General features: G+C 39.5%; 3 protein-coding genes across 3 annotated transcripts; 2 read left to right on the top strand and 1 right to left on the bottom strand.

Moving 5' to 3' along the window:
* Positions 1-182: 182 nt before the first annotated feature.
* On the bottom strand, positions 183-2,557 carry LOC111262778 (uncharacterized). The gene is made up of 3 exons (XM_022837298.2): positions 2,099-2,557; positions 1,476-1,619; positions 183-765 (listed from the first exon to the last, which is right to left on the bottom strand). Exons 1-3 carry the CDS (start codon positions 2,218-2,220, stop codon positions 261-263), a joined length of 771 nt encoding a protein of 256 aa, XP_022693033.1. The 5' UTR covers positions 2,221-2,557; the 3' UTR covers positions 183-260.
* Positions 2,558-5,697: 3,140 nt separating this feature from the next.
* LOC111262777 (glutamate receptor U1) lies at positions 5,698-11,145 on the top strand. Its single transcript, XM_022837296.2, has 8 exons — positions 5,698-5,896; positions 6,555-6,655; positions 6,921-7,011; positions 8,443-8,606; positions 9,256-9,407; positions 9,567-9,895; positions 10,150-10,322; positions 10,493-11,145. The coding sequence occupies exons 1-8, from the start codon at positions 5,804-5,806 to the stop codon at positions 10,743-10,745; spliced, it is 1,356 nt and encodes a 451-aa protein (XP_022693031.1). The 5' UTR covers positions 5,698-5,803; the 3' UTR covers positions 10,746-11,145.
* Positions 11,146-15,686: 4,541 nt separating this feature from the next.
* On the top strand, positions 15,687-21,446 carry LOC111262769 (glutamate receptor U1). Its single transcript, XM_022837292.2, has 8 exons — positions 15,687-15,828; positions 16,436-16,514; positions 16,808-16,898; positions 18,858-19,021; positions 19,415-19,566; positions 19,719-20,047; positions 20,406-20,578; positions 20,766-21,446. The coding sequence occupies exons 1-8, from the start codon at positions 15,687-15,689 to the stop codon at positions 20,995-20,997; spliced, it is 1,362 nt and encodes a 453-aa protein (XP_022693027.1). The 3' UTR covers positions 20,998-21,446.
* The last annotated feature ends 4,634 nt before the right edge of the window (positions 21,447-26,080 follow it).

Here is a 26,080-nt window from a genome sequence, read left to right as displayed (position 1 = left end):
TAAAATTTTCATTTGTTATATTTAATTTAATAATAAAAAAGATTTTCCGTCTACATTACCAATTGACCAGTAGAAAAAAATAGTTTTTTTGTTTTTAAGAATAATGTGAAGTGCAGAAGTAAGCTAATATTAAGAAAATAAATGTTGGAGTTGGTTTTCTTTACAAAGAAACAAGGCTCCAGTAGAGTTTTTCAAACAAGGTCGCATTTATTGAGTAATATCACTCTGTCAGTAAGAGCTAATTGCCGGAACTACTTAATTTACATACTTCCACTTGAGATGCAGGACAGTGACGAGGTCTGGGTGGCCCGTGATATCATGATGATATCGCTGGGAACTGTGACGCTTCTATCAGTCGCGTTTATTGAACCCTTTGTTATCGTCGACGGATCTCTGGGCTCGGTAGGATCCTGACCGAAACAGATTTTATTGGCTCCCAATATTCGTTTCGATCCAATCAATCCTTTAAGCTTTGGCACGTCGACCTTCGACGGGATACTGCCGGCGTTGAGTTCGGGGGAACTAGACACGAACGTGACATTCTTACTGGATTGTTGTTTCACGGTACGTTGATTGTTTTGTTGCTGGCGACCTCGAGCGCGGGCCCGGTTCATCCCACCTAGGGTACGCGCAGCAGCTGCCGCGCCGGCCCTTCGATCGGTGGAGACAGGTGAGTTGTCATTGATGCTGCATTGCGAGGGGTGCCTGTTCGGCCTGATGCACCCATGCCGCTGATAAGCCTGCAATGCGCGCCTGCGTCTTCGACTAAATTCACATTCACATATATGCGCATCTATGCAAACACAAACTATAAGCGTAACAGTATCAATACGCGATTTGTACTCGCTAATTCAATTAGTCCAGTAGCGCAAATGACAAACCTCAGTTGAGTAAAAATGAGGACAGAATTACGACAATACACCTACATATGCGTGAGGTTGTATAACGATTTAAAAAAATGTTTTTACGAGTAACGTGGCGACGATCATACCCACTTTTGGAGCGTCTGATCCTCATTCAAATGTTAACATTGTCATGTTATAGTACAGCTCAATTTATACAAAGCATGGATGGCGCTCATTTAAAAAAAAAAAAACGCCCAAAAAAGGTAACCCAATTTTCTATTGAGACGATCCAAGTACGGGTTAATAAATCAATAAACAGTGAGCTAGATACAAGGAGACTTTCCACTATCCCCGTTACTGGTACTCGTGTCAGGTTTTCGCCATATTCTGTGTTCTTTGATTCACGTATTACGGCGAAGTCGACACTGGATAACAGCTGTTTAATAGCGCACCATCAACATTCTACGGAATATTGTTGTCTTTACAAAAGAATTCCATAGCCGGATTTCTGGATATGTCACCTGGCTAGCAAATAGTGAAAACACGTTAGCTTATCGATTAGCGTGTTACTACCAATCACGCTGCAGATCAACGTATAGATTTCTATCCAAATATAAAAAAAATCCTTACTGAGCCCAGGCAGATACAATTCTCATGTCTCCTTTCGACGATGGCCGAGACGCATAAACGTTTCGCGAGCTACCTCTATTGCCATTGCTGCTAATCGCCGCCGTTGTATGATCCACCAGCATCGAGGTGTTTGTGAACGGGAATCTGTTTTCATTTGGAACACAAATGAGCAATATACAAATGATCCTTTCACCTTCGAGGCACCGACTCGCTTATTGTAGATCATATGTCCATACAGATCATAATACTACATCGATACATTCCACTTGCAAGCCTGTTCTAGGTAGAGTACTTCGGATGTTAACTCGTGTCCTGACAACATTAAGGTGACACTTTGTTGCCGGTGTTTCGATATGCTTTTAGGGCACCTCTTTCCTTGGACTACATAATTGAGGCGTGAAAACAGACCACCTAGTTACCCTGTCTAAGAAGCCTGAGGGGAGTCCCTCTTATCACCGACCTTACCTATACTATGTGAATAGATTGCCTACTTAGTTGAATTGTGTTACATTCCAACTGTATGTGTCATGTCCGCATAATTTTTAATGAAATCATCTATATTCTAACAGCCAGCTAGGAAGGCTAATTAATCAACTCATGTAGAAGGCATCAATCCCTGTTACCTTCTGGGAGGATCGGTCTGCGTCGAGCGAGAGTCCGTAAAGAATACACGTTTGGAGTCGATCCGGCGCTCATTGCTGGCTGAAGTTACTAGTTGAGGGAAATCATTAGAGTCATTCGGCATTCTTTCAAAAACACTTCGTTATTCCCATTAATTTACTAACATCTATTCGCTTAAAAGACACAATACGAAATGCCGTGGAGCCTTTTTCTGAGGTTGTCCTGAAAAAAAGTGACTTACTCTATAATTCTTGACTTTTGGACACGACGAACACCCACATCAGGATCCCAGTCACCATGAGATGCAACAATATCCTTTGTGCCAATGCTTTCGAGTTTAAGTGCCAGTTACGTTTTCAAATGAGCACTTAGATGCCTTTTCTGATTAGTTAGCGCTTAGCGAAATCTTCCTAGCGAAGAAGAACATGATTTACTGAGGCTTTGATAGCCTACTATCCCAGTTCAATGAATAAACAGCAATTTCAAAAATATTAGATATTCTTTATAAATATTACATAAATCTAGAATCATTTTATGAATGTAGCCACTGATGAATTTTAAGGTATCTACGAATCCTAATTATCGAAGTAAAACCTCAGAAGCAACGTTCGTTTGAGGTTCAAAAAGGTCGTTTAGTATATCTTTCTTTTCTAGGTAATTCATAGAACGTGCTTGAACTTGTTGTGGGAAATAGGGTTGCGTATGTTAAGCAAAGATAGGAGAGACTCGATTATTTTGGTAGCAAACGTGAGCCCGTTTTTCAGTCTATTTAGTTGTGTCTCGGTGTCGACCTGGCAGACCTCGAGTTTTACGGTCATGGGCATTCTTTGTTTCTGCACGAAACGAACCGCGTATTGCCCTGTGTTCGGGTTCGAGCCTAGACCACAACGATTAGAAGGCAATACGTTACCTACTAAGCCATCACGGAGACAACTCCGGTTGAAAAACATTTTGTAGCTGTGTCCTAGTGTCACGTATGTATTTTTATATGGAGCACGTTTATTTTCACGCTATTCTAATTGCATAGCTTATCACTTTCACTAACCTTGTTTCGCACAAACATGATCTATCAACATCACACACCGGATAAACTAACGGAAAAATTATCTTATGCTGATTTGTGCAGTTCTCTATTTATTAGAACTAATTTGGTAAATAAACAGCATGACTGTTGTATGGTAATTACGAATAACTATTTTTTTTTCTAACCGAACAAATTATTTAAACATAATTCTTTAGTTAGAAAATTTTTTATGCTATAGAGTTTTGATACTTTCCACCACAGGACCAGGTGAAATAGTGAATCTGTGGGGAACCAAACTCAGTTCTCTTCTACCGCATCCATTGCTCCATTGATTGATAGATGTAATAGCACTTTACTAATAAAGGCATCCATAGACATATTTCTTTCGGTGATAACCATATCAACGCCTCCTAGAGATTTCTTGCTACTATATTTTCTCTCAGTCAAATAACAACAAAGCTTAATGACGTGACCCTTCCGGTGTAAGGACACGTACTGAGGTGTTCCACACTTGGTTTTCGTAGGTGATTTCTTCTGCTCAAAATGCTTTTAGGAAGTGAATTTTGAACAGCCTGTTAAATATTAGTTCACGAAAAACAGACCCGGGTACGTCGAATGAAAAAAGTCCAAATGGCATAGTGTAAACGAGGTTAATTATACTGTTACACTTTACAGTAGAAAATCGTGAAGCAGCATAGGTTCAGTCAAGCTAGCGCTTTCAGATGAACGAGACTGAGAGGCGCAGGAAACACGAAATACGTTATATACAAGAACAGAAGTTTTTCTTCACAAAGCTGTTACATGCAGGAAGAGACAAGTTTTCGTTTTTATTGCTTGTAAAAAATCGTATAGAGGTATATGTATGCACGGTGTGACCTCTGTAAAGGGACAATGATCTGCGTTGTAATGGGCTGGGTTCTGGGGTACTTTGTATGGAAGCAGACCCGCCCGTTCGTTAACGAGTAAGTAGCTTTCATGGTTACTGTTTCGTTTCATCGATTTTTTGTATTGGAAATATTGCTAGTATACTGGTCACGGTGCTGCAAAACAGCCCAGATGAATCTGCTAATATTTTTTGTCGTTACACTATGACTATGGTTAGCGCAGAAAGTTTAGTGAGTCGTAATTGGTTCACATGCGACCAGAATCCGTCTATTAGGAAACTAGCCTGAGAACAGGTGACTGCAGGACCATATTTTTGAAATGACGAAAAATTTTAGGCGCTGGCATTTGTTTGATTGCTGCCCGATCGCGCTGATGCTTTTCGATGACAGGACACGGTAAAATAGGTAAACTGAATTAGTTTTTGAAAAATGTCTTTCTTTCAATTCATTCTTTAATCGTAGACTAGGCGTAACTTCAGAACGTCTTTAAAGCTTATGAGCTGACGCACTTAACGTTAAATACCTTGAATTCTTGCAGTCGATTTGAATATACGTTTGGCATCGTCAGCTACAATAGAACCGCGTAATTTCAAAGTATTCTAGAAGTAGATGCTGAAGCTGTTTTGGCAAAAAGAAGAACCTTGATGACTCATAATGAAATAAACACTGTCATAAGGCCAAACTAAGCTTTTGACAACCGGCACGTCGAGACGACAGATGCTTCTACATTTCTTTAGCTCTTTCACTTTACACCATCAGCCAATTAGTCAATACGGCCTATCTAAAAATAAAGTTCGTTAACATCAGGAACACAGAAAATCTGGTCATTTTTTGTCCGAATGCCAAGGCAAACCATGACCGTTTGATTTTTTGCAATGCCTTTATGATGATACCTTTTTGTCGCTAAGAACAGAGTCTTCGAATGCGTGACTAGACTCTTGCGATCATTTCTGTAGCAATCTTTTATTGTATTTCTTTTACATCCTTCCAAGCCTTTACTATTATTACTTTTTTTTTTCTGCTCTGCCAAGACCCACAAAATTTTATCATGTTAATTCTAATTTTACCCACAGGCTCAACGTGTAAAGTTCATTTGCCTACTTGCAGTACTCTATCGTATCAGCTGTTCGTAGTGCAAGGTAAGGCCTCTGGAAGCGCTGCTAGGTGGAGTGGCTAGTCAAGCAAATCCGTACGTCCTTGATTAGATTAACATTTCTTAAAATCTAGTAGGTTTACAAGTAACATCTACAGGTTGAGTACTTGACGTCTCAGTCCCGTCTGAATTGAACAGGTGAGATAATATCATGCTTGTTCGAAGACGCAGCGGGCAGCCCAAATCTCTCTTCGGGCAGGTGTTCGGGGTCGCTTTGTACTGGACATGCTTATCGAGTGGCCGAACAACAGAACGATGGTAATCGATTAGAGTGTAGTCTGACATGTAAAAGTAATGGTAGCTAATTATTGCTTATGTCTAGCAAAAGGGTATGATCTGCTTTATCGAATCAATGCTTTTGTACCCTTCATCTTGCTACGTTCATAGATCGTCGTTACATACTGCCGCTGAATGTTTGATATGTCGATTTAATCTACTGTATTGTAATCGTTTTTATGGTACTGTTAATGTATACTGCAAAATGAATGTTCTGTATATGTAATTTTTTTTTAAAAATAGGCGACCTTCGCGAATTAGTATGCCTTCGAATTAGTATGCCCTTCATAGCCGACACAGTCCACTGCTCGAGTAGGTCAGATCACAGAACCGTGCTCGGGAAATCTACATTCGTTTTCCTAGTCTCAATATGAGCTGTTCCGGTCATTCGGTGGAACTACCCAAGGTATACGACGGTAACGAGACCCTAGATAACGGTGTTCTCCGAATAGGCGGAACCTCGGTACGATTTTAAGGCCATAGTAACAGTAAGCGATACTTAATGTGAAAGTAGAATAGTTTGTATCTTTCGTCGTTATATAAATCATGTCAATATCTGCTGTTTAATTGGTTACTTAAACTATTTACGTTATGAACGGTCCAATTAATGGTGTTTTGCAGAAAAAGTAATTCGAAAATACCTATACGCAAAGTTCGTAAACACGACCACAGCGCATACAACGTTGCAAAATCTAGAATTTAGTTCGTTAATAAGATTTTTTGGTTTATTGATACAATTGTTGACTCTTCCGAGCGGCACGGGATGCAAATTGTGACCAACCTTTTGGTAAGTATTATTTGGCTTAAGCAATAAATGCTTCTGTTACGGCTATTAATTTCTTACTTTTTGTAGAACGCGAGCGGTAAAAGCTTCGAGCACGTACTTCTGTCTGCATACAAGTTACAAGATTTCTCCATCTAGATAGATCTTAGGCCCCTGTCTAGGCAGGGCGACCCATTTCAAACAAAATAAACGAACATTATAGCCCATCGGTTAGCACAGACCAAAAATTATATGTCTTTAGTTGTACTTTTCTCTTTTTAGCAGTCAAAAAGAATATACATACATACATATATATTCAAATGGATCTTGTTCTGGTGGACATCTTCAGTGTAACTAGTTTCCGCCATACGCGCAATGGACAGATCTCGGAGACACAGTTCGCGTTGATGGACCCCTTGTAATTTTTATCGAGGTGATAGCACGTTTCCTTAGGGCAAGGTAAGTGACAGATTCGAAGAAGTTATACTTATCGAGTACTATACATAATTTAAATACGCACGAGCAAAGTTGAAAAATATCCATCTTATAGCGCTACCTTTGGCGTAAGATTTTTATAAAAGCGGACTTGAGAAAGACAGTCGTTGACATAGATCCTCGTAACTTTCGTAACTGGGCAGCGCTCCAGGTTCCCGTACACATCATTCAGTTAAAATAAAAAATGCATGAGAGGGAATACATTCAATGAGACTTGGAATCGTTCCAGACCCGTCGTGGCCACGCCTATTGGATTGCCTTACGGCGCGTTGCAGAAGAACGCAACGTTTAACGGCGTTCTTGGATACCTAGAGAGAAAAGTTAGTTTAATTAGAACTATACCACAACAGAACTCCTTACTTTATTACATAGTTTATAATCAAAGGTAGGGTATGCATATGCTTTCCTATTTTATGATTTGTTTAAGATGATCATATGCTGTAATTGTTGGGTTGATGATTTGGGATAAATGAGCAGCCAACAAGCTAGACAGACATTCAAATTCGTCAGAGTGAAACCTGTTACTGTTTATAATGAAAACCGTTATTTTTATAGTTTGACTTTGATAAGTATAAACTTCGACGCACTGAGGCCTATGCTTACCGCTAGTGTGCGGTAAATGAAAAGTACTGCTGACATTTTTAGACTATTTAATCGTCGTACGCCTGCACCGTCAGCTAGATTCACTCGATTTTCCCCGCCCCAGCGCCCAACAGGCTAGGGAAGCTGGGCCAATACGCGAGGTCAAGACAAAATACATTAGCGTTACGATGTTTTCGTTGATACTGGTGTCTTTTAAGTGGGCGAGTTCTCCTTCGACCATAGCCTTAAGAGCGAAAGGTCACATACGTGTTATTTTAGCCTTGCACATTAAATAAGTTCGCTGATCTGCAAACGTTTGGTGATATAATCACTACTAGTGTCATTAATATACTGGTGCCTGTAAAATGTTTACAAAGCGGTGCGTTACAACAGGTCAAACTTTTCGCTTCTATAGATATCTGGAAGATCTGTTCAATTCTACTATGTTTGATGCCACACATTACATTATAGAATCCTTCGTGATTCTCGTCTTGGTTATAATCGTTTACATATTTGAGGCCGACGAAACAAATATCGCACAAACGCATACAACACTAGCTAGGACACTGTCGGACACTTTCAATAAGATCTTGTGTGAAAAAATGTAGGGTGCCTTCTTTCTAAACACAGCGCCGATTTCTGGAAAAAAACGAGGGTTAAATCAGGCGGCGCCGGCCAGGAACCAGCGATGGTACGGTTAGAATAAGACAAACCGTGCGGCGTAGCACTCTATCTTAGCGCTATTACCCTCTGAGACACTTTGGGTGTCCGGACCACTCACTCGAAATTTTATTATCAAGGTCGGCCGAAGACTGACCCAAATACTTGGATGCGAGCCTTTTTGTGGAAATTTTTGACAGTATGATTCCTCTCGAACCCCATACCAAGATCACAGCGGAAACAACCTAGTTATGGCATACTTACCAAATACACAAGTATGCATAGTGTGGGAAAATATTTGAATATAATTCGATACTTGTCGCTAGCAGTACTACATGCTTCGACAAGAAAAACGCACTCTTATTGCATTGTGGGCAAAATCAGCATTTTAGTAGCGACCAACTTGATAAATCCTTAGGAACACTAATACTTAAATAGCTCATGACTCTTAAAATTAATCATGTTTTTGAACTGTGTGCAAAACTATATCTCTGGCTTTATACTATTAGAAGGTGGATATTATGGTCAATCCAGTTATACCAAGCGTTGATCGTCATGGTCGATTCGATTTCTCCGCGCCTTTTACAAGAGAGAAGTTCCGCTTCTTTACCATCAAGCCCGCCACATTCATCCACCCCTGGGGTTTTGTACGTGCATTCGAGCTTCCTGTGTGGCAAGTTATTATATGGTTTTTATTTATAGTTAAGAAAATAGATGTATCGTGAGCGATTCATAGGTGGTAATTTAATTTTAAAATCTAGGGCATTTAAAAGACCTCGCCAGATTGGAAGACCTCCGTGCATTAGAATGGTTACGGACAAAAATATCGTTTGATTATAATAAGATCCATATATCGAGTATATTGTATTGGTCTTGCTATGATGAATCTATATAAGCTTCGCGGAATATCTCATAGTTGCCGCTAAATATAGTCAAGTGGTCTGTATTGCAATAAGGCGAACCACCTAACCTAAGTAGTTGGAGGTATAACGTAAAAACAATCAGCATTTGTCTACCTCTTCCCTTGCTATTATCGTCAGAGTAAAACGCTTTTCCTTGGACAAGTATATGTTCCATCAAGAGAAAATTAAAATTCTTTTAATTTGGGTAGTAGTTTCTCTATCATTACCTGGCAACCGCAGTTTTTAACACTAAAATCACTTGTAGCTCTTGTCGTTACAAGAGCAGTTTACAATCTTAGCAGTAGCAGAGGAGTATATGGAAACAGATAGTAAATTGTAGATGTAACCCATGTCTATATCGCATAAGCTCGCGGTTTGCACGATATGCTAATAATAAGAGTAATCTCTTTTGCTTTGTAGGTTTTTCATATTGGGCACGTTCTTAGTCTTGCCCGTTTGTTCGGCTTTTCTACGCAAGCTCGACCGAAATCTGTCGCGTCTCAATTCCGAGGGAAATACTCGTGGCGTATTTGGATATCTCTGGTTTTGGTTTGCCAGAATCTTTCCGCAACGTATGTTAGCCTTTCATTTTCAATAGAAGTAATGTCTAATAGATGCGTCGAACTGATCGGGGTAGCAATCATCGATCAATAATTATCGTTTAGTACTGAAGGTGTTTTTCGAAAAATCTGAATTTATAACCTGTGTTACTATGCCGAATCTTTTTTCAGCGGATTTGACACCGCGTGTATTGTGGTTGCGAGTATCCGCAGCGCTGTTTATGTTGCCTATGACCTATATGGTTATGAGATCCCTCGAAGCAGAGTTAAAGCGTAGCCTCTTGTTCAAGAAAGAGGCGGATTATGCAAATTATTTTCCAGATATATTGCGATTTCATCAAATGCGTATTATCAGTGAGAAAAATTCAATGGGCACCGCCATGTTTACACGCAGTCAAGACCCGTTAATGATGAAGCTGGCCAAACGACTCGACGAGCGTGCCGGTGTCCTCGCTGGGGACAATTTCGAATCACTCATAAAAAACATTTTAGAGAAAAAAGTAAGCTTCTGTATTTCGTATGGGACTGCTATTGACCGTAATGCTACTCGCACGTCATCTCGTACCACAACACTTGACAATACCAGTTACTAATATAGCTACTATCAGCATATATTATGGTGTCCGCTCGATATCTGGTTTGAGCCAATCTAACTCCTTTAAGATTCCTCGAAAGCTTAGCGTCAGGACTATGGACAGGAAAGGATTTTGAACGCTATGAAAATAGGCATTATTATTATTGTTATTTGACATAGGCTGTGGTCGTTACTACTGGCCTAGCGGTGAAACTGAGGATCAGCATACTCGCTCAGCAAACTGGACGTTGTCCTGGCGTCAGATCAAGCGATGGCTCCATATTTCCCGTTACTCTGACAATACCGATTGGTCTTCATATACAGAAACACGTTCGAGATCGCATTCAAAGCGCGTGAGTAGACCCTGCACCTCTCGCATTCCTAGGATTTGTGTTTTAGGCACTGTAAATTCAAACGTTCATCGTGAGCTAGGAATCTCCGAATGATTTCCTTCTATTCGTCTACCTATTATTTACTGTACTAATGTATATTGCATTGGGCTCTCCGTTGATCTTTCCGACAGCGTTCTCCGAGTAGCTGAATCAGCGACCTTCCACCAAAAGCTTCATTGTCAACTCGAATATGCCAAACGATGTGGTACACGACATCGCGGAGAAGCGGAGCCTATGAAAGCTTTGCATATATCCGATCTTAAAGGCGTTCTTTACCTATTCGCTATTGGGATCGCTACCTCCATGCTGGCCTTCGCGGCCGAACTTCCCTTCCCGCGTATTCGACGATTTTTTTCTACGTCTAGCAATGAGAACCGTGTCTAATTTAGAGCTATTTTGATTTATGTACCCCTTGTAAACCGAAGGGAAACTAAAGACGGTGAAATTTTTTTCTACTACCGTCGGAGATTATCGTATTGAATATGTTTTTACGTGATGAAACCAATGCTAAGATAAATCATTATCAGTATCAATATAATGTTTATAGTCAAGCAAAAGTGCTTCTATTTTAGCTGGCTGATTTGCGCAAATATTTGTTCGCATATTTAATTATCAGGTCATAATCTTATATGATAGACCTTGCAGAAAAAATGTGCAAATAAAATATCAATACGAGTAGAATTTGTTAAAAAATGCGTGAACGTTAAAAATAAAGAATAATTAAATGAACATAATAATTAAACGAAAGTATTTCCTGTTGGAAGTACACGCGATGTCCCATCTACTTCAGACGTACTTTCGTTACATGATCATCCAGTCACTCCAGCTAAGAGTGTCAACTCGATCTCAAGTCACACACACACACACACCACATATATGCATAGATATCTAGCATGGAACTTAGCCCAACCATTAAATAAGGTAAGTTATTATCAATTACAACGTGAATAATTCAAGTTGTCGTAGTTATCAACAGATGGATAATTATTTTTCGTAACATGCAACGCTCGTTACATGCCACATTCACATGGCATGATTAAGTGCCGTCATCGGCTGATTTTTTTTGTGATGTACTTTGCACAGGGGATAGGTCTGTGAGGGTTTCGTGCATGTTTTCTGCAGGCTACGAACACGCATAAATAACGTGGGCCTTGTTATGATCTGGCCTAAAATGACCACTTGAGCCTTTATGATAAGCTCTTTGAGCTCCCGTTAAGCGTGTGGATCGCCAAAAATCGATACGAACAATAGAAATAACTCGAGTGCCTTTAGGAATAGAAGGGTAAACTTCGATCAACGAGGTACGATCTGCGTCAGTTAACCAATGATGTTGCAAGCAAATTGTATTGTAGATGTTGTTTTACTCGTGTTCCCAAAACTGCTAGTGCCTCACTTGTCGGGTCGGTATGTTTTTCATAACTTACTTAAAGCAGGACCGTTTTTCGATCTACGCTCTGCAAATCTCCCCTAACGACTTTAGGTTCAATATTAGTTGTTCAAGTTTGATATCTAGAGCATACGATGATAAGGAGACGTTTGGTGACGGTGTTCTCCGAATTAGAATTGTGCAACTTCAATACAACTCTATAACTATAATAGTAATGAGCGATCCTTACAATGGAGGTAGTGCTAAGTACAGCCAGTAACTGCAAAATGGTCCAGTCTTATTAACAAACCAAGTTATGTCCCCTGTGTCTATTATATAACTTCTATATATATATAGAAGTAAAGTTCGTATAGAAAACCCATACTGCGTAATGACGAGCTACGCAACTAAACCTATGATAGGTCATGTTCTTAGTAGAATCTAACTGATCCTGACGTTGAGACGCTTAGTAGCATGGACTGCATATTGTGATTAAAATATTTATATTTTCTAAGGATACTTATAATGGCTGTGACACATTATAAAATAAAGCACGGTAGTAGAAGCTCTGAGCACGGGCCTCCTTGGTTTGTCGACAGGCGGTGGTTTCTCCCGCTAGATAAACGGTCTAACACCTCTGCTCAGACAGAGTAGACCAGAAATAAACTAGCATCTTAATCCGTTATAAATATAATAAAATAGTTTGCACTGTAATGACATCCCAGCTATGTATTAACAGCTCGATCGTAACCTAGTGGGTAACGTATCCAGCTTCGAACCCGGGCATACCCAGATAGTTCGTTTCGTACTGAACGCCAGCGTCTGACGGACCGTCTAACGGCGATATTGGATGTAAAACAGGAAGTGCTTAGTTATTTCTTATAATACTTGTAAATATCATTTATTGTATTGTTTGATGTGACCTGTTAAATTTTGCGACGAGCTTTCGTGTGTACCTGGGCCAGTTGTCGTTCAGCAAACGCTCCATTCCTAGCTGAAACTTTCTCATCAACATAATTCGCAGAAGTGGGGAGTTACTTGATGAATTCGATTTAAAAAGGTGACGTTTACCTGTTTGCTATTGGATTTGCTACTTCTATTCTAGCTTTCGCGGTCGAACTCCTCTCTGCGTGCCCAACGAGCTTCTTCTATGCGTAGCAGACAGACCCATGCCCAGTTCATTTTATAAGACCGTTTAGCCTACAGTAATCTTTTTCCTTTTCATAATTGATGAACATTTCTCAAACGTTATATACCTCTATGTTCTTTTTATAAAATTACAAATTTTATTTACGAATGAAAAACTGATTGGTCTGTGTGTGGGTTCTTAAATTGCTAATTGGTACATCCATGTGTTCTTCGGCATAAATATTCAATGTGTTATTACTTCACAAAGGTCATAATAAATGTTTGTCTTCAGTCATTATAATGTTTAGTAATTAAGTAGTTCGATCTTTCCTCCTAATATAATTTAGTCGAACGGTTTTTTAAAGCCCATTTAGGCAAGTAATCATTCGCGTATTTGACTGTCATAATGTTATCTGATTGCGGTGAACGTTGCATTGACGATGTAAGTAAGAGAAAAAATCCGATTGAAAAAGGAAAGGATATTAAAAAAAATGTCAGCTTAGCATTTTTAAAAATATCTCATTTTGTCTTCAGCAGGTGCATGATTCCTTCTGCGGCATGGGGAATGGCGCTCATTTTATGTAAGCAAAGTGAGAAAATGGTCACAAATTACTCATTTGCATCAACCAGGTACAATTTGTAGGTAAAGCTAGTCGATGTTACGGTGGTAGATTCTGTTGTACTTGTTGACCGCTTCCATTGATCCTGTGCCCAATTGAAATACATTGTTGTTTAGTGTTTGTCTTCATTATACTGCTAAGGCGGCAAAATTAATTACGTAGTCTTGGTTCGCTTGTGACTCAGAGTAATTTTAATGTTTGACAAAACACGCTATCTCAATAAAACTGATTATATATCTATACTCTGTAACTGCTCGTTTACTTTGTTCGGCTTAATATGAACTGTTCAGGTTACTTGAGGACGCTACGCAGCAAAGGTAACAAAGACGTTGTTCTCATAATTATCGGATATTCATTACGATTTTGTAACCATGATAATAAGCGATATTTATGAGTAAAGTAGCAGATACAGCCAGGATTTGAAAAACTATCTGCTCTTTTAACCAGATACCCATATCTGCTATCTAAGTTTTGTAATTTGCTTGACAATCGGTCTTATAGCTACTGCTATAAGAGCATAAATGTACTTAGTTCCTATTCAAACCCTTGATGGCTAAATAGATTTGGGACATATTATTTCATTAAGGAAACCCTATTGATTTTGTTTTGACTTTTTCTGCGGTCACTTAATTAATTCCACTAGTTCAAAAGTGGGCAAAGAAGAGAACAGACAAAAATCTATGGTACTAGCAAAAACATCATTGGGAAAGCCCATAAAGCAGCACAAGGTTTTATGTGAGGAAAAATAGAGTGTCCTTTTAGTGACAGTTGCCGAAAAACGAGGCTACAAGAGGTCACAAATCGCCAAGCTACTGGATGGATAGAATCACGCTTCTTCCCAAATCTAGCCGCACTATATGGCAATAATAATCCCTAATATGAAAGCCGAGCAAGTCTTCTGGACGATAGAATCTACGACCCTATCCAGGAGCGACAAGTATCATCCGCATTGATTTACTTTCACCCCCTTCGAACATGGACTAATAGTGATTTGAGACCACATGATCATAATAGTCTGGCATACAGTCAAATGATTTCCTATAGCTTTGATTTTTTTAGCGCCTTGAAAGATAAGCAAAATCAAAGGTAAGAGCACTGTCTGGATATACCGACCATCTCGTAGCGTCATTAGCCTTTAAGGCGCATGGCAGATGTCGACTATTTACGCAGGGCTTCTATACTAAAGTCAACAAAGGACTAACTGAGACAATTAGATAGGAAAGAGTCTTAAAGTTTTTCTGTAGGGTTTTTGCCTTTTTCCTTAGCACGAGCACTTAGATTTTGGGGAGATGAAGGCTATGCCATGGAGCCATTGTTAAGCCTAAGACTTCTTGCATCACAATAATAATTTCTAGGAAAAGCTTTAAAAAAGCGAAGTTCGGAGCTGTCAACGCGTATATAACAGGTGTACATAACATTCGTCAAGAAAGTAAATAATTGGCAAGATATCCATAATATTTCCTTGGCAATTGACGTCCTTTTACTTCTATAATTTTATCCCTAGCTAGTTTTTCCCTTTAAGAGGACTATACTCTAATCTTACCCATACATTATGCTTCAAACTTTCAATTTTTCCTTAAGTTTTATATATATATATATATATATATATATATATATATATATATATATTACAGCCTTGACGTTTATAAATGGTAATCGCTTACTCGTTTTGTCAAGTCTAATAAATAACATTTTAATGTTAGAATGGCTTAGAAGGCTCTTTATGTTTACCACTACTGATTTAGCACAATGATAGATGCTAAGTGGTCACCAGCAGGAACAGGGCTTTCCTACGAAATAGGGGCTAAGTGAGCCCTGAACTATTTTGTCTGGTACGGTCTACTTATCTATGAACAGTAGGAAAATGGTCACAAACTAATGAAGCGTACGAAGAAAGCGATGAACGTATAATTAATCTCCACCAATAAGGCACAGCTCGCTTCAAGTAATCAATGCTGTTGTGTTTGCACGCCTCCGCATTTTTTACAGCGGCAGACAGCGTTGTCCTTGTTAACCATTTTTAGTGATCCTGAATTAAATCGAATTAAAATAATCGACTGGTTCATGTTTATATTTGATGATAATGCCGATGTATCAAAATAAAGCATACGACCCTGGTTTATTTCTGAAGTTAGTGTAGATCCATACCAGACGAAGTACATAGCTTAAATCTGCACTCCGCAACTATACACTTACTTTGCCCTCTTCAGCATGACGTGTTCAAGTTGCTCGATGGTGATGCACAAAGTGGATGGTTGTAACGAGACCCTTGAAGATGGCGTTCTTCGAATAGCCGGAAGCTCGGTGCGATGTTGTAGTCATAGTGATAGTGAGCGACTTTTGCAAGAGTACAGTAAAGGTGGCGCTAAGTACAGCTAAAAATTCCAACAACGCCCTCTTTCTTGTAACAAACGAATTATTATACGTGTTTTGTCCTTAAAGTATTAAATAAGTTACGATTTTCTATGTTTATTCCATCGAAAGAAGATCGATATCTACGAAATAGCCTCACGAATCATGTTTTACCGATCTCTTATGGCAAAGTAAGGCGGATATATTTCTATAGCTAAATTCGTATTAGAACCTCACAGTGGGCATAATGGCGACTGAACTTATGATGAGTTATCTTGTTTGCTAAACATTTGATTGATGCTGACCTGAAAAGGGTTCCTCTAATAGATTAGTTACGGCAGTAGTGGCTCTAAATGCTTATTTCCTCTGACTGTCAATACGCTATTGTTTTTTCCAGTTGGGAAAATAGCTTTAGGACTCTTAGGTAGTTGAACCCTTACAAAAAAAAAAGGAATGCACATTATAATCCACAGTTGGCACCGACAAATCGCTACATGATGCCCTTAGCCGAGAAGTAGTAGATATGATTCGATTTTCTAATGAGCTTTATTCCGGTGGATATCTTCAACATTCTCTGAACTAGTTTCTGTCGTACATATCATGGACAGATCTTGGAGATGATACAGTTCGCGGTGATGGCCCTATAGTAGTCGTCGTGGAGACAATAGCGCGCTTTCTCAAGGCGAGGTTAGTGATAGATTCAAACTATGTGTGTCGAGATCTATCTCATAGCGCTATTGCATTGTCAGATCACGCATCCTTAGCTGCCCTCAAATCCAATCAAATTATCTACAGAAATTAGGAGATAATAAGGTCCTGTATTTTATACATTCAAGTATAAAGAACAATTATTCATCTAGTGACCGAACCGACAGGCTTCCATATATTTTTTGGAGTTTATATCATTTCAGGAGCTTCTATGCTGTGCAAAATCTACTTATTCTTCAGTAAAAGTATTGATCGCACTCGAACTTTTCCAGACCCGTCTTCGTTAACGATGTTGAAGACAGCTTCGGTGTGCTGGAAAAGGACGGGTTATTTAACGGCGCTCTTGGTTATATAGAACGAAAGGTAAGTGCTATTTGTTAGGGAAAATTATGAAATTATTTCATTACACGAAGTTTCAGTTGTTTTCGTGTACTTTATTTTACTGTATAATAAAACACACCTTGGTCAAAATAGTACCCTTAGTATTTTTTACAGTTTTTGCCGACGTTTCCCTCAGAAAGGAAAAATCTATCCGTTCGTCAATGCATTAACAAGCTGCGGCCTCCGCTCTGTAATGTTTACCTCTTCGGCTATGCTGCATTGATTGGAATACTCTATAATCAAATGGAACGATATCTGAACTATACACCCAGTGTTGCAGTGTTCCGCACTCTCTAACGCGTTAGCGTTTGTCGGGCGACTGAGGAAGCGCACGGTGAAGCTCTGTCATACGCCAATATTTCTTTGCATTGCCGTTTGCCAATTCACAATCTTTTCTATTAATTTTCTAACTAAAACGGATGAGTTGATTTGCTCAACTCCATGATTCTTTCCTCGGGCTCTGTTAGCTCCATTCTCAGCCTATCTGATGCACATCCTATTGGCGTCCAGTCTTCCATTGCGTTTAGGGATATCGTAAAAGATCCATACTTTATCGCAAATAACAATTACTTTTTGTCGCGCAAGCAATGAAATGCATGTTGTCAAACGGCTAGCGATCTCTTTCGTCTCTTTGCTTTATCCTTTGGGATCTTTCCGTTTTTCTATTTGCATCTTACTTGGCGCATGGTGGTGATTAACACTAGTTCTCTAGGATACTTCTAGCAGTGCGCAGAGCCTCCCTCAAATCGTCGGCGCTGCATTTTATCTGAAAAATGCCTGCAGTTTGTCGTCGGCGTCGTTCACTTATTCTGGTAGCGTGGTTTATCGCTCAAATTGCAATCTCTGGTTCTGAAGCGATAAAACGAGGACTGGCAAGTTCGCCCCTTACCCGTAAATAGTGTTTTCTGTTTCGGCAGGACTGCTACAATAGAATAATAGCAAAGAAGACAATGCACCTTTTTGAGCTCTTTGATTCAACGCACCCAATTGCCATTTCTAACGACAACAGGCAACACCCAATGCAACCAACGGGTCACACGCCCAATACTAAAAGTAATCATCCTCTATTTTTCAACCTTTATGTCCGGTATCACCGTTAGGCATTCCATCGGCCGGCTGGCTCGTACCTAAATACGGTATCCACTAAGTTATCACGGGGATGAGTAAGCGTCCTGCAAAATCCCAGCTGAATACGATGACCCGATCAACAGTAGCGCCATCTGTCGGCTCTGACGAAAAGTTTTCTTTAATTAATAGCAGAATTAATAAAGCGCCTAGGCTCGAAATTTTATGCTATATCTCGCAATTAAGAGCAGAGTGGACATAGGCCTATCTATCGTCCCGTTAGCTCATTAAAGATGATCACATATTGATTTAAGTCTACTGTTGATTTAGGTCGAAGGAGCAATTAGCAATGCAGTAGATCAGTGGTTTGTTTGCATTGTTAAAGTGGAAAGAAAATTAGTTTTATTTTACTTTATTTATAGATATTAGCCCAATCTTTTTAGTCTCGGTACGGCTACACTAACGGAGGACGCAGACTGATTGCACCGATGACTTTTTCTTGGATACGGCCAACCTCGCATCCTATTCAAAATCAATACAGGCTGATACTTTATCCTTTATTAACTTAGTACAGGCATTTGATACAGACAGGCATGTCTTGTAGGAGTCTGTTTGAACAGGATGCAGGAGGTTGTTGAATAGACCCAAATGCGTTTCGTAAAATATCTTTCGACAACAACATCATTGACCGTGATGAAAGGAATAACAAGCTGTTTTTTTTTTACATTATTATACCACTGACACAGTGACCTTTCTAAAAATAGGGCTCAGTTTGATACACCGCCGCAATACTTGCCACTGATAACTCACAAGTATGCCGATTACATATGCGGCTAAATTCTGAAACAAACTGTATTTCTGACCGTACGCAATCAGGAAGCGGATATATTCGGAGCTCCAGCTGGTATAAGCAGTGATCGTAATGATCGCTTCGACGTCCACGGACCGCTCTCAAGTGACAAAATCCACTTTTTTACAATAAAGCCCGACCTGTTGTTCGATCCGTGGGGTTTCATACGTACCTTTGAGCCTACTATTTGGTAAGTTGTTGTACATAGAGTAAACAATTAATATCCCTAGGGTAATATATATGTATATTACCTCATATACTAACAATATATGTATACATATTGTTAGTATATATAGCAAATCATTGTCACATAATATAGCATGTATCAGTGTGAACGGTGACGTTTAATAGTAAGATTTGTATAAAGCTAAATCAAAAGCCAAGCGAAACTAATGTAGAATGAAGGTTATCAAACGTTATCAATAGTTTTTTGCGCACTTATAGATCATTGTTGTTGGTAACGGTAAAAAAACTGCTAGTAACGGTTACGTTTGACCGTAGAGGAATCATGAAAAGATAAACGTAAAAATATAGATACAATTTATATATACGCATATCGTATACATATTTTTTGTCTTCATAGGTTATTACTATTGGGCACGTTGTTAGTATTGCCTATTTGTACAGCGTTTCTGCATACGTTCGACGGAAAGCTCCCAGGCTGCAACCCGAACAAAGTGACTCGCGGCATTTTAGGGTACATCTGGTTTTGGTTTGCCATCATCTTTCCACAACGTAAGCTATTTTAGGATAGGAATAATATTGGTGATCGCATTTAGCGGACACATCGTACAGATATGGAAAATGGCGGCTGTCGGTATTCCTAGGGAAGCCCATAGTATCAAAGATGATTTTAGTTTAGCAATTGCAATGGTTTTCCTTTGCAGCGGACTTTACGCCACGTAGCGTCTGGCTGCGGGCGTGCGCAGCGATGTTTATGTTGTCCATCAGCTTAATGCTGATGACCTTATTCGAAGCCGACCTAAAGGGCAGTCTCGTGTTCAAGAAAGAAGCAGACAACGTAAACTACTTCTCAGACGTGTTGCGGACCCGCGATATGCGCATCATTACTGAGAGAAATTCAATGGCCTCAAGCATATTTACAGCTAGTCAAAATTTATTTTTGAAAGCATTGAGACAACGACTCGATAAACGCGAAGGGATCCTTGCTGGTTATAATTTTGATTTACTTTTAAAGGAAATTCTAGATCGCAAGGTAAGCTGTTTTTACCTAAATTGCCTATACGCGATTTCTCCTCTCCGACAAACATTTAGCCCATCTAAAATATACGGTAATTATTTATTCAAAAAAAAAAAAAAAAACATAAAGCATCGTTTAACTGTTGGTATTGGTTTGCATATCGAGCTTATCAACAGTAAATAGCAATATTGCCCTAATCAAAATATGGCGTCTGGCCAGTATCTGATCTCCAGCGCCCTGAGCTAATTTGGTTTCCTCAAAGTTCGTCGTAGTGAACACCAGGAAATGGGTCTAACTAGAGCTTACAATTGACATCAGTACACTGTGATAACTCACTAATACTGTTGTTATTATGATGATACATTCGTGCTAGGCTGTGGTCATTACTACTGGTACGCCGGGGAAAGTGAGGCTCAGCAGGCTTGCCCAGCAAACTGGACGTTGTCCTAGCATCAAAGTTAGCGATGGCCATATAAGGAACCTCATTCTTTCAATACTGATGGGCCGTCATATACAAAAGCATGTTCGAGAACGCATCCAAAGCGCGTAAGTACTGATCACATTATAGGCGCTGCAAGATTCGTCGTTTGAAGCGCTTCAATTGGCCATATAGAACATGTTTGAAAGAGCTGGCCGTACGGTGGAAATGTTTTTTACCTTCCACCATGAGCGAACATACATTTACTCTATTTATGCGTACTGTGTTGGTCGATTCATTTCAATTCTACGATAGAGTTATCCGGGTAGCTGAGTCAGCTGTCTTTGAGCAGAAACTCCAATCTCAATGGTACCTTGCGGATCGATGTAAATCACGACCTCGGGAGTCGCTAGAAGCTCTGCACGTATTCGATTTTGAAGGTGTTTTCTACCTACTTTTCATTGGAGTCGCGGCTTCTACTCTCGGCCTTGTCTCCGAACTTCTCCTCGCTCGTACCCAACGAGATCCCAATAGGCATAACCAATAGGGCCGTCCATATCTAACTACTGCTTGGTAGAGCCTTATAAATTTAGCTTTTCTTTATTGATTCGATGAGTATCTATTAAAGAATATACATTCTTTTCATGGAATAATGGGCTTTATGCAGACATGGAGAGGTGGTTAAACATGAGTGTCTATATATTCTATGTACTTTCACTAATATGCGCAATTTTTTTGGCGATTTAAATGCTGAATATGAAATAAATTATTTGCTTGGAGAGCAGTAACGTCTGCATCTGAATAATTACGTAATTTAGACGGTACCAAGAATTAATTAATTATTATTATTAGAATTAGTAAACATAAAGTTCAGCATAAAAAAACATACAGATAGAAACGATATGTCTTAAAAATCCTGAACATTTAGCATGTAAAGACATGAAAAAGAAATCTTTTAAATAAAGACTATTAAAAGCAAAGGGAATATCTGTCAACACAGTTGGTTTCTATTCGCGTACCATACGTATGTGGCGTTTACCTACGTTACGAGCATCTAGTGCTAAGTAGAGGCTAAAAAATTCGCAGGGCTTTAAATACGACCACGCGAACTTATCAGTATATGCAGCAGCTGTTACGGTAGCGTCATCGTCGCCAGCAGAGGCGTGAGCGTAACTTTCAGATAGAATTTGGTAAAAGCAAAAATTTTATCTTTTTTTTTTTTTATTTGTTTTCATCATGTATAATCTAGGCTTTTCTTTTTACATGAGGGTACTCACATATGATAGAAGTTCTTAGCTTTGGGGAAAATACTGTGTCTATGGTTAGGACCATGCGCCTTAGTAAACATAGGCACACCTTTACGTGTGCCTAAAATAACAACTCAAAGCCTTATTTATTATGAGTATTCGTCGCTTGTCAACTATCGTACAGAGCGAAAGTTGTAAAATAACACAGATACAACTTAAGAGCAGTTAACATTTTGGCGACCAAAGCACATAATGAGTTGTGCGAATAGCTGAGCTTTCGCCAGCACCCTATCTCAATATATGTACCATAGTATTTCGGAGAACTACACGCGCGGATCATCTCTTTATGTTTCGAAAATTTCTTTCAAAATTCGATTCATGGATGGGACATTTTCTCAAGGACGTTCCTATTCGCCATAACGAGAACAAATATACACTACCGGATCCAGAATAAACAGATAGCTTTCATAGTAAATCAAAAACGAGTTGGCCAGTTAGATATTGTACACTTTCGACCTCTAGCCGCTGTCGAAAAGCGCCGATATTGTTTTTAATAGTCATGTGTCGAACTGCGCGTAAAATGCTTGCCTGTCTAGTTGGACGGACAAACCTTAATGGATAGACCATCTAGATAGCATCGCTTATGTACACAACAGTTAATATGTGTCCCTTACCCTACGCCATGCTATGAGAGAACTTGTGTAATGAAATTTCCCCTTGTTAGCACACGAGCTGAGTGTATTTGTATGTCATTATTTATAATACAATCGTAAATTACTGATCCTAAGGAACGTTGCTTTTCGAGACAATCGCTTTGGCCGAAATGGTTCTTCATATAGCACTGAAGACCTGAATATTTCAGCTGTTAGTTCTAACCTAAAACTCGGATATTTCGAGCAATCATAAATGTTGTACATACATAAAGAGTGTACGTTTTGTAGAAAAGCTATTGGAACAAGAGCGCATGCGAGCAGATGATAAATGCTGAATAAAGCCAGAAAGACATGGATGAAAGATAGCTGCAGGAAGTCAGATACCCACATCGGAGAAAAACAAGTTTGCCGGATAAATGGCAATACGACGAGATGCAAGAGAAAGATAGGATCGAGAAGGCGAGGCACGTGTCCATCTGGATTACCATTAAGTCTGTACGAGGGAAAAGCAAAACGTGATAATTTTCTCAGGTTCGGAAGGTGCATTGTCACTCCATGATGTTAGCACCATCATGTCCCGCTAGCTTTGGAAAGAGGAAGTGCAATGGCGATTATATGGATAAGTTCACCTCAGCAACAAATATTCGGTTTAACATTAAGCAAATTCACCTAGTTCAGCCAAACGTTTTCCAAAAAGGCTTTATAATGGGCAGCATTCGATGCGACCAATGAAATACCTAAGTTCGAATGATTGATTCAAGTTCAGAGGAAGCTTCAAGGTAGAATTTTGCTGAATAGACAGATTTTTCACCTAAATTGCCATTCATTCATGTACAATTGAGAGCGAAACTACAATCATATACATTGAGGTAAGCTGTATCAAAATAATAAAAGGCGCTATGATCGCAAAGAGATTTTTCCAACACGGCTTTATATTCAGCAGGCATTTAGCAGTAAGAAGAACAAGGTTGATTAGGAAAGATCTGCCGCGTATGCGGCTATCAGTTCTCAAGTTCATGTTGTCCAAACCGACGGACCTCAATACACATACGGTGCAAACATTTTGACGGTTTGAAGTCCCACATGTTCTAGGGTAGCGTAGAGGCCGGCCCGTAAATCTAAATCAATTATATCAAACTGTAGAGTAATTACTGACCAGTTCTCTGCTATATCCTAGTGCCATAGTTGTGGAACATCTGTAGCTTCGGGGTGAAACATTGGGTCAACTGGTTTTTTCATTTCTTCACTGAAACCGAATGAAGACCATTGAGGAAGCTCTGAAACAGTCTGAAACAGATATAAATCTGAGAGTTCGAGATCCGGGCTATATTAAAACTTGCTATTTAAGTTTTGCCAAACAGCTAGAGGTATATGTGGTTAGCACTTGGCATTGCTGTGGTGGAAGACGACGCTTTTTCTGTTCGTTATTTACAGTCGATTTTTCAATGGCTCATTGTAATCTTGTTTGTTGTCAGAAGAAGCGGTTCGACCCCCCCCCCCCCCGTTTTGTTAGGCAGATGCAACTTATAAGGTACAGTTCCTGTGCAGTTCCACCAAACACGTATCATCACCTTTTTTTCTGGCGTCACTCTGTGCATTGTAATAGAACAAGGAACACATCTCAAATCACTGTTATATGTTATATACATCATCCGTACTACGGCACTTTAAAGATGGCTTGATTTAGTCTCATTTCTGTAAAATTTCGCAGCTGAAAATACGATCGAGGAAATAAATCCCTGCGCGTCAATTCGTATGACATCCAAACGGCAAGTTTATTGCAGCCAACTACCTTGAAATGTTTTAAACTCTTTGGTCATGGCTGGAAATGTTTGTTTTTTGGCACCTGATTTAACCTTCACGATAATTTTATCACTTTTTTCGTAATAGGTAAACCATTACGGAACGTATCTTCAACATCGAAACTCCCAGAACGAAGACGACAAAACTATCTTTCGACCGTTTCCCTTAATAGTGCATCTTGATCACAAATAACACTATTTTTTTTTTCTATCGGCCTGATCAACATTTGTCTCGTTGGCGTAATGTAATTGCAAAAAACAGCGAGTTTTTTAAGGTACTTCGCTCACCTTCAAGGAGTTATTCGAAGTGTGAATAAAAGCGTTTTAACAGTTTGAGCACATTTACTATCGCTAGATCTTAACTTTCAAGTTCCACCCACGCCGAGCCATATAACCTGACGTATGTGCCCATTTAGCTAAAAAACGGTTAATAGCACGCGAAAACCGGACCAAAATAGCTACATATCGTAACCATCTCTGAGTATTACCAATTCACTGATTTGCACAGGAAATTTTCATACGAATACGGCATTTTCTATCTGTTCTCCTCTGGGTGGTACCGGATACGAGACAAACAGAACCCGATCGAGACTCCTAAATGTAGTTAGCAGTATAATTTTCTGTATTTATCGTTGTCCCTTTGTACCTGCATGTATAGAGGAATAGATCTAATCAATGTAGCTAGCGGATGATGAGCTTTTTCCCTATAATAAACTGCATTGCTTTCATAACCCCTATATACAAAATGAGTTTAAAAAGTCTCTGGACAGTTAGAGATTTCTATTTTCACGTTTATAAAAGTATCAAAAGATACGCTAATTGTTGCAATGATCAGCGGTGCAACACATTTTACGGTTTGTAACATGCCATCCGGTAGCAACCCTGTAATTTTTACAGTATGATATAACGCTATAACATACCCTTGTAATGCTATAGCGTTTACGGAAAACTGGACGATAACCAAATATATGTATGGCATTCCGCCTCTCCGTAAGCAAGCAAAAGGCTAGTAGAAGGCTATCGTCCGATAGAACAGCAACGTTTGCGACGGATCGGATGCCACAGTCTGGACTAAAGGCCTGCTATTGAATTGGCGAATTTACTACGGGACACGTAGCGGATATCGCGCCAAATATAGATGACACCTTTTGCTGCCGATGGTAACACTGAAATAGAACAGACTGGCTTACCCACAGGTAAGGAGAGACCGAGGGTACAAAAAACCGGACGTGCAGGTCATAGCATCGTTGCATTACGGAGCGGCCCTGCATGCCAATCCAACGACGTCCTACCCCAAAAATTCGACCTATCGAAGAGCGTTCTGGAGCTGTGGGGCTGATGGATTGCAGGACAGTGTGTATCAAACAGTACCAAAAATAATCGATGACCCGAAATACCATATTTGTAAAATGATGGCGTATCGGGTCATCTAATCGGCCGTAAATTTAACTCCACGGCGTCGTCATTCAAAATTACGCGAAACCAGTTGAGTCATACAAGCGGTTCCAGAGGGACATTTGACTCGCGTTGTTTTTTAGGCGAGATGAAGACTGACTCTTCTGGCCTGGATCAACACGAAAATAAAAAATCCCGCAGAACTTGCCGTTTGTTTCAGTGGCCTCCAAATAAAATGCTAACCTTTGGTATACTTTATGGACTAATATCAGAATAACACGGTTTAAATTTAGTTGATAGTAAAAAAAAATAGCAACTTAGTCTGTTGAATGGAGAAATAGCGTAGCTTAACACATTGCATATAGCTTATCCGACGACAAGCTGTACTCAAAGAGAAGTGTTACAATAGACAAAAACTTATGACGTGTTTGGTCCGGAGATCTCTTAAGTTTGTAAGAAACAAAAATACACAATAACGGAAATGTACAAACACAAGTGTGACATATCGAGCAGATGCAGTTAGGGATCGTCGG

The sequence above is a fragment of the Varroa jacobsoni genome, unplaced genomic scaffold (assembly GCF_002532875.2).
Source record: "Varroa jacobsoni isolate VJ856 unplaced genomic scaffold, vjacob_1.0 scaffold_700, whole genome shotgun sequence".
Classification (NCBI taxonomy): domain Eukaryota; kingdom Metazoa; phylum Arthropoda; class Arachnida; order Mesostigmata; family Varroidae; genus Varroa; species Varroa jacobsoni.
The sequence above is the reverse complement of the archived record's forward strand: the minus strand, read 5'-3'. Positions and strand labels throughout refer to the sequence as shown.